This window comes from Coffea eugenioides, chromosome 10 (assembly GCF_003713205.1).
Source record: "Coffea eugenioides isolate CCC68of chromosome 10, Ceug_1.0, whole genome shotgun sequence".
NCBI classification, from domain to species: domain Eukaryota; kingdom Viridiplantae; phylum Streptophyta; class Magnoliopsida; order Gentianales; family Rubiaceae; genus Coffea; species Coffea eugenioides.
In genome coordinates, this window is record NC_040044.1 from 5,301,847 (window position 1) to 5,311,089 (window position 9,243).

A 9,243-nucleotide genomic window follows, 5' to 3' on the forward strand; every position below is an offset into this window, starting at 1 on the left:
AATAACAGAAAATTTAGCTAATACAAATTGATCTGGACAGCCCAGGAACCAAAATATTCTACATCTTAATTGCATGTCGGAACGAGTGAGCCTTTTTTTTTTTATTACTTAGTAGCCTTTGCAATCATCACCAGTTTTTTTTTTCCCATGAAAAAAATGACTATTATTAATTAGATTGTTGGAAATCGGCAAGCACCACCAGTTACTTTACAAAATCCGATGGAGAATTCTATAGGAAATCCATAAGGTTAAACGTTTTAGCATGAAAAGCTAATTTATGCGTGCACCCTAGGAATCCGATTTATACATTGACTTTCCATCAGAGATACTCAAGCTTTCTCCACGATGGAATGTTCCTTTTTTTTTTTTTTTTGTGAAGAATTAAAGGAACAGTTCTTAGATAGCAGCAGCACATCTTCCTCATCTTGCAGGATATAAAATTGTAAATAACCGACGGTGCATCAGCCTCAAGGAACAGTTAGAAATCTTAGCCAAAGTCGACTGCTTCGTTTTTTTTTTTGGTGAAAATAGGGATTAAATATTAATAAACAACAGGGTTTTGCCCTATCTATTACAAAGCAAAGGAGATAGAGCGGGGAAAACAGATCCCTTTCAAGTCCTCATCAAAGACAAAAGCGAGTTCTTGAGGACAATTAGCAAAAGTTACAAAGTTGGATTGTAATCTGCCTCCCATTCTTACGAGTGCGTCCGCTTCGTGACCTGCGATTGCTTCTGCTACTTCTGCTGTAACTGAGCCATCACCAGTTGATTATTATAACATGACAAATAGTACGAAGTACTGATGGGCTTTCACCATATTCATGATAGGAACATGTGACAAATGCTAAGAAGTGATAACACATACGCCAAGATGGAAGGCAAGAACTTAACAAAATCTATATATTCGTAGTCATTAGCATCCAATCATTAAATAGTCCTAATCTTCGAATTGATACCTAACCTTTTAACACTTTCTCCAACGTTTTCCAAGGCTAGTAGTTGAAAAGCTGAAGTCAAGTGCCCAAGGGAAACCCAAAAGTAAGCAATTGAAAATGAAAAAGTGAAATTAGATTCCAAAGTCAAGACATGTAAACCTACTTAACTACTCGATTTAGCAAATCTATTTTAATTGTGGTAGTGCAATAATGACAAGTTTTTTTTTTAAGGAAACAATGTCAAGTTTCAACTAACTCTTGTGCAAATAAGGCATCATTTCTTTTTCTTGTTTTAGCTTGCACAAGGATCAAACTGAATCAGATGCCATGACCCAATTTTTGCTTAATCTAGCACGCCCAACAGAATAATAATCACCATTCCTCAAATTTATGCCCCAGAATCTCTTTCCATATTTGGACGAAGCTCTGCGCGGACGGCCAACGCACCTGCACTATAGAAGAAGAGAACAAGTCAAACAACAACTACTAACAACTACAATCTAACCGACCAAAGAAACTTCAAGAAACTAGTCTGAAATACTAGTTTCTATTTTGGTTCATTGCTTTAGTTGTGCCCCGAACCATTCTGTTTTCCTCATCATCTCCCTCTCGTTGTGTAGAAGAATGAAGGCTTTGGAAAAACTATGCTCACATTTTTACAAGGTGGCAGCCATTATCTTCTCCATAATACTTCCTCAATCCATAAGATTAACAATCTTGATTATACGTGCTTCCTGGAGCTGGTGCAGACGTACAAGCTCCAAGTACAAGTACATGGCGGCAATCAACAAGAAAAGCTCCAAGTTTGTTTACACAAAGGAGTTGAGAAGATTGAGGTCAGAGCCACTTATTTGCTCCATCTGCTTATCAGATTTTGTGGAAGGAGAAGAGGGCAGAGAGCTTCTACAATGCAAGCATAGATTTCACAGAAACTGCATAGAGAAATGGCTTCAGGGCTGGCAAGCTACATGCCCACTTTGCAGGCACTTGGTGATACCTAATGAGATTGTTGCAGAATATCAGATATCACAGATTGTGGAAGAAAATAACAGCAGTGAGGAGGAATTAGCTCTTGTTTTCTTGTCTCCCCTGCACCTGCATGGCAGGCTTCATCATGGGTTTTTCTAGTGAAGTTGATGCATTAAACACAAACAACCACACGCAAGAGTTGCTCCAGTGGTTCAGAGAAAGACTTTTAGAATTTTTTTCTACTATCAAGTTTAGAATTTGATTCAGTATTCGAATTTTGTACCAAAGGATTCCCCAGACAAGGGTTAGAGCATAAATGGTAAAAGCACCTGCTTCGGAATTTATGCACTGGGGGATATGAAGTGTATTGTGCACAGGGGTTATGAAGTGTATTCTGTTCCTCTTTAATCCACAATGTATCAAAGAGAAATTAGTCACTTTTCCTGAGTTATCGGCCTTATGGCTAAGACAATGAGAAAAATGAATAGTTTCGGCTCCAGAGACGGGTCACTGCCAAGACTTCTGTGACTCTGTCACTGTCACTCTCACGAGAGTGGCATTTTACACACCCAGTTTAGGAGGAGGGGCAGGAATGGTTGCAAGAAAGTGTATGCTCAAGATTGGGAAAAAAAAAAAGAGTAAGATTCAGGTTGTATTTTGTACATTATTTTGTATATCATGTGTAGGATCCAAAAAATTTATTATATAATTACACGTTATTGAAAGTGACTTACGTCGTGTGCAATGCAAGTTACATCTTTGTGCAAAATGCACAAAATAGACCCGAATAATTTTTCTGACAACCGTTCGGGCTCGTGTCCCCATTTTATCCCTTTTTCTTTTCTCTTTTGAAATGTGAGGAGGGTAAATGTCACTACTTACCAGTACATGATGAATATTCACCAGAGAGGGCTTCTAACTTGCGAAATATGGGTGCATCGATTTCCTAGCAGTAGATATGGAAGCGGTACTAGAACCAGACCGACATCAAATTCATTGCGTGCGTGCTTGATTTTAGTTGAACTTTTAATTCCACCGACAACGAAGATCAGATGATTCTTGCTCATTGTTATCTATGTGGATGGTTGATCGTCCTACTTTGATTCCACCGACAACGAAACCAGAGCAATGAATAATTTATACACATCTGAATCAGATATTTATTCCACGCACTCAATCCAAGAACAGGGAATTATTTAATATTCAAGTCGAATGGATACACATAAAGCACTAGAACCAAAAATTGTGGTTCTACTACTCCTTGCTGATTATATATTTATATGTTGGACTAAGTGTAATGCTCTTTAGTTAGAGACCACCAGTTTTCAACTGATTTTAGCTTCTAAATCTGAAAAATATGATAGCTTCTGGATCCAATATGATTTTTAATCTGCATCAACGTTGCCATGGGTTGTGTTGTATTGGAGGAGCCCATGAGGTGGCATTGATTTTTCGCATGCTTAGTTTAGTGGTGTATTTTTTTCTTCATGGTTGAATACGAGAAGGTGCATGTTATTTAGGACATGATCTCTCCAGTCAATTAAATATATAAACAATGAGAGATAAGAGCATGAGAAATTCTAAGAATCTCTCTGAATTGATCTAAAACCTTTCAGGCTTTCACTCAGTCCCACCCTACCACAGCTCAGTATGTCTGAAATAGGATAAACCGAAAGCATACAATTGTTCCCAGACCTATCTAATTTTTTTTTTTGTCTACAACGATGTCCTATAACCTAAACTAGTCTAATCTAGGGGAAATGGGCAAGAGGAGATGGTCAACTAAAACTAGCCACATATTGTGGCAAATTTGAGGGAGGCAGGGGTTGAACCCCTGACCTCCAGCACCACCAAAGTCAACCCCTGACCTCCAGCACCACCAAAGAGGGTGATGACCACTGGACCAAATGGCCAGTGGCATTCCCAGACCTATCTATATCAGTGGAACAGAATACTCATGTAATTGGGGCTTTCCGTCCTGTGGCCACCACCAAAGCATTAAAGCTTGGTGGGGTATTAGTGGAACCTTGCTTTTCACCAATTTGTCACAATTAAATGTGGCATTGTTTAAAAAATTCAGGCGGGTGCGTAGTGCACCCGTCTGGTCCAATGGTGGTTCAGTTTCCTCCGGATTATTCTTGGATTTCTTCAGGTCCTTCCCCTCCCTCATAGTATAAGAAGCTATCGTATCGACAAAAAAAAAAAAAAAAAGTCAAACCACAAATGGAACAAGAAACTTTTCTTTGTGGTCAGTTTAATTGTCACACAACCGGACAGGATTTTCCAAATATAAACCCAAATTAAGAACTGAATATGAGTTAGGTGACCAACGCGATAACTTTTAGGGAAGAGAAATACACAAAAGGATCCACAAATTAGGGAGTAGAAATTGTATATATTTTAGGGATAAAGATATAGGAAAACGGTAAGACTTAAAAATAAGCAATGAAACTGAAGTCTGAATTCTGAATCCATTAAGTTATTGAATTGTTAAGTATTAAATCTAATACATTTGAGTACATATCACATTCAATGATAAATGAATAGTTTATCACTTAATTTTGGGAGCAAGTTTTACCTAGGAAATTCGGTGCCACTTAATTAATTCAAATGTTCAATTTTTTGTTATCAAACGATTTGAATATACTAAAATCTGAATCCATTAAATTAAAATGCTAAATTGAATTATTAAACAGGATCTAAGAGTAATTTGGAACCCTTTGGGTTATATAGCGTCTACCATCTCTCTCTCTCTATTTATATATATACACTTCCTTGAAATATGAAACATCTCAGACGTGAAAATCATAAAACTTCGGTACATATATATATCAATCAATCAATCAATCAAGGAAATGGCCTAAATTAGCTGTTGGACTCATGACCAATTTGATCAATAATGAACATACACGAAATTCTTGCACCATTTTTTATAGGGATAATTTCAGATACCTCCCCTGAGGTTTCTATCAGTCTCACTCCCCTCCCCTATAGTTTAAAAAATACCACTAACTTCCCCTAAAACTAAATAGGCAGTCTCAAAGTAGACCCAATTAAAAAATACAAACAATAAAAAAATGGGAAACTGGAGAGAGGAACAACTATATACCACAAATGCCCTTATTATCTTGCATTAATGAGCTAATCTCATATGAGCTAATCCTATGAAGAATCATATGTCCGGGACCAACCGACCATTGGACTAATTAAATTCCACTGCTTTGTGTCAGATTATTGGCACACACAGACAAAGGATAATGAAGCTGATATATAAGAATGATAAGAGCGTACACTTCATCTAATTGACTCCAGCGTTCAAGAATGCGAATAAATCCATGATGCAGCAGAAAATGGTTTAAGCCTCATGGCTTCCACACAATGGTTGTTTCTGCAATCATGGAAGTCACAACTTAAGGATCCATGTTTGAAGCAGGCCTCCTGTCCTCGAAATAACCTTTGCCAGCCTTCTCTATGTCCCTGCCAACCCTTACAGAGGCTCCGCGATTTGCTACACCCCATGAGAAAAAGTGTTATTGTCTGCTGTTTCATGCTTCCCAGTAAGACGTCGTTCATTGCCTTCTCCATAAGCAGCAATATGATCCTTGTGCCTCAATTTAAGCTTTTCAATAGCCTTCTTTATAACATCGAATCCTCTGTCACTTCTCATCGACCTGGTACTGTAATTATTATGAGTACCAGCACTATTCCAGTCACCCTGAATGGGTTTTGGATCAAAAAAGAGGACCACTCCAACAATTTCAGTTATCCTCTCTAGAATGTAGCGAGCCATCCAAAGCTCATCGCCAGCAGAGATGCCGACGGCAGGACCAACTTGGAACTCCTACTGCCCTGGCATAACTTCTCCATTGATGCCACTTATGTTAATGTCGGCATAGAGACAGGCTTTATAATGTGAGTTAACAATGTCACGACCAAAAGCCTTGTCAATAGTATGGTCCCTGTGGTCCAGGATATCCTCCGACCGGCCATCCAATAGGCCAATTAACTTCCTTCGGCAGCAAGGTATATTCTTGCTCAATTCCATACCAAGGTTCCTCTGCAACTACTTCAGGACTGCTAAATATCTTTGCAGCATTGTACCTCTTGTTTGTTGGAATAGGTTCCCCAGCAGGAGTGTAAGCATCACACATAACAAGAATGTTGTTGCCCCTTCTGAATGGATCCTTGAATATTGCCTGGGGATATAAGATCGCTTCACTATCTTCACCAGGGGCTTGACCAGTGCTTGAACCATCGTAGTTCCACTTGGGAACCTGAGCAGGATCATTAACTGGTCCATCTAAAGTCCTGCCCTTGCTTCTGATGTCCATACCAGATCCACCGATCCAAACATATTCAGCAATCATTTTCTGCGTGGATTCAGAAAGATCCAAGTTAATGAGATCCGAAAGGAGAGACATCTTCACAAAACCCAAATACTCCCACAAGTCAACAAACTAGTGTACTAGTATGAAGAAGGGAATAGACGGTGGGTGTGGTGGCTGCACCATATCAAAGTCTATAATGTGAATATTTGCTGCATCATCAAGGGCTTCAAGAAGGGCCTGATTGGAGGTAAAATCCTTGTATTGGATAAGCGGTGAAACTTCAGAGAGCATTTTATAAGCCCCCATCTTGAAGGTGCCTTTAACAGCATTCATGATGATTATGCTGAACGAAATATTAACAAACTTGTAAGGGTATTTAAGTCTTTTTCACCATGATGATGTAAGAAATGGATATAAAATTCTGACAGGGGAGGTTAGTGGTATTTTTAAAATCACAGGGGAGGAGAGTGAGACTGTCAGAAACCTCAGGGGAGGTATCTGAAGTTATCCCTTTTTTATAACAGACTACAAATATTGCACACATACCTGTCATCATCACACGTAAGTACAAAGATGCCTATGAGGTCTTTATCACATTAACATACATGTTCATATATGCATGTATGTCCCTTATTATCATAGGCAACACCAATAATATACCATGAGAAATTCACACTCGAGTCTTCAAAATATGTCTTGGTTTGGACTCTGGAGTCTTTAAATACTTGTCTCAAATAGTCAATCGGCAGGTGACAAGCCTACAGTCTTGCTATATAAGGATGCTCATCCCGAAACTAACTGTCTTTGAAGAGTTAGCCCCGAGTGAAATACTACATATGGTGCAGGTCACAGGTTTAAATTTTTATAATTACAATAAAATTTAAATCATGTGCAGCGGTACAATCATTTGGTCTAAAGGCAGTAACGTATCTCTTTTAACCCTCCTCATCCGTAGAAGTCGATGGTTAACCAAGATTATTTTACTACCCCTCTTTTTTTTTTTAAAGATTATTTTGCTGCCCGTCAATTCTTTTGATTATTTAATTCCACTTTGTTTTTCTTTTTAATGCTTTGTTATATATATTCAGATTATTGTTTCACAAAATATAGTATCTCTTATTTGGCCGAGTGGAGCACGTCTTGTGATGCAATTGTGATTCATATATTACGAGAGATAAAGTAAATACATTTTTTTTTTTAAAAGCATGACTGCTGACTTCTAAAGAATTACTTGATTTGTTTAATTCCCAATCAGAAAAATTTCTACATCATATTCAAGCATACAACTCTATTTATTTTCTCTTTCATATCAATTGGAGTAAAGTTATATAAACATCTTGCATCCAAAAAGAGTGACATCTATACATTTCGAGTACAAGAATAAGTCCATCGTAATCTTCCTCACCTAATGTCTAATGAGATGTCATGCATTCTAGACGTAAAAGCATGTTTCTAGGCATGTCCCTAATTAAGAAATTAAACCCATATTGTTAATCAAGAAATTAAGTCCAGTGTGTAGTATGCTGATGAAATACTCAATCATTTCTTTTCCTTATGTCCATATACTGTAAAACGTTGCAAATTTATTTATTTTTTTTAAAAGTACAAATATGTAAACCACAAAACTATACTGCACTTATCTGGTTAACTAAAATGTCACATTTTGACATAACTAGTAGTCCAATTTAACAAGAAGTAAAATCCACCAACCTAGTTTATTTAGCTAATCTATTTGCTTGTAGCCGGCACTAAGAGGGATCCATTTCTCCAAGCGGGGTAGAGTCCTGAAAACTATATAAATCATTTGCACGTATTTACTTCACATTTCAATTAAAACTCAATACCTGCAGAAAATTTTAGAGGTAAATAGCCCTATTATACATGTGGGAGAGGTGGATGAGTTGGGTTTAATTAATTGCTGGTTCTTGAAGTTCTAGGTCACGGAGAACGAAAAACATGACCTTGTTTGGCAATCAAGTTTTTGGTCAAGTTTGTCTGCTATAAGTTTTTTAACAACTTTAGATACAATAATCTCAAAATTTTTAAACTATACACTTCAAAATATTCAAAAAATTTTCCTACAATTTTTACAGTAAAGTTTTAGACAAACACCCAAAAAACTCACTTGTCAAACGGGGCATAGCACCGTCTTGAACAGATGCAAGATGCTTATCATTTGTTTGTTTTAACTCACAGATAGAATCTAACATTTGAACTCAACCAGATTCCATGACAAGTATTTTTCCCTTGTAATTATGCGTGCCAATAAATATTTAAATTCTCATTAACATCATTGTTCAGAATTCTTGCTCTATCATAACATCATCTTTTGCAATTGGCAATTGTACAAGTCTACTTGCAGACGGCAAGATGACAAACTTGTCAACAACTACTTACTAGTAGTGTAGTTGATTTCTTGAAGCTGATCTCTCCTGAATCCAAAGGAAATGAAGGAAAGTTTAATATCAACGTTATGGAACAGTGGAAAAGTGCAACTTAAATGTGTGTTGACTGATAATGTCATAAGGTGACATCTTGAAAGTTGAAATCAAAATAATTAACCACTCCATCTTCTTTCAGTTGACAAGCAAGTTGAATTAAATGTCAAAGCTGATCCACAGAAGCAATCATTCATGAATAATCAAGTAGCAGGGATAATCAAATTCTTGAGAAAATTGTTGACTCTGAGTTTAGTCCATCTCAAAGTATCTAGGAAAATTTATATGGGAAAAAGACTTTCCTGCCTGGAACTTTTTCAAATGTCTCCATGATCGTTTAATAGCGCAACGGAAGATGTGACAGTTTCCCAAACCAATTAACCATCATAGAACAAGAGAACGGCCAACGGTAGGAGGCAAAGTTCTTGGAGAGTAAATCCACACGGCTGATCAGAGGAAAGCACGGGATCAAGTCCTTAAGTAGACCAAGAAAACGAAATTCTAAACAGGTTCTATATATTCAGAAGCCAACTCTCTATTTTCTAACTTATTCTTGTAGTATCAATTTCAATC

The 9,243-nt window shown here is 37.3% G+C and overlaps 1 protein-coding gene and 1 pseudogene across 1 annotated transcript; one reads left to right on the plus strand and one right to left on the minus strand.

Moving 5' to 3' along the window:
- The first annotated feature begins 1,559 nt into the window (after positions 1-1,559).
- Positions 1,560-2,063, plus strand: LOC113750254 (probable E3 ubiquitin-protein ligase XERICO). Its single transcript, XM_027294252.1, has one exon. It carries the CDS (start codon positions 1,560-1,562, stop codon positions 2,061-2,063), a length of 504 nt encoding a protein of 167 aa, XP_027150053.1.
- A 3,006-nt stretch (positions 2,064-5,069) lies between these two features.
- Positions 5,070-6,353, minus strand: LOC113749578 (annotated as a pseudogene).
- Positions 6,354-9,243: the final 2,890 nt, after the last annotated feature.

Excerpts from the sequence above, each read along its gene's own strand:
- LOC113750254 (XM_027294252.1), top strand. The coding sequence starts at position 1,560 with ATGAAGGCTTTGGAAAAACTATGCTCACATTTTTACAAGGTGGCAGCC.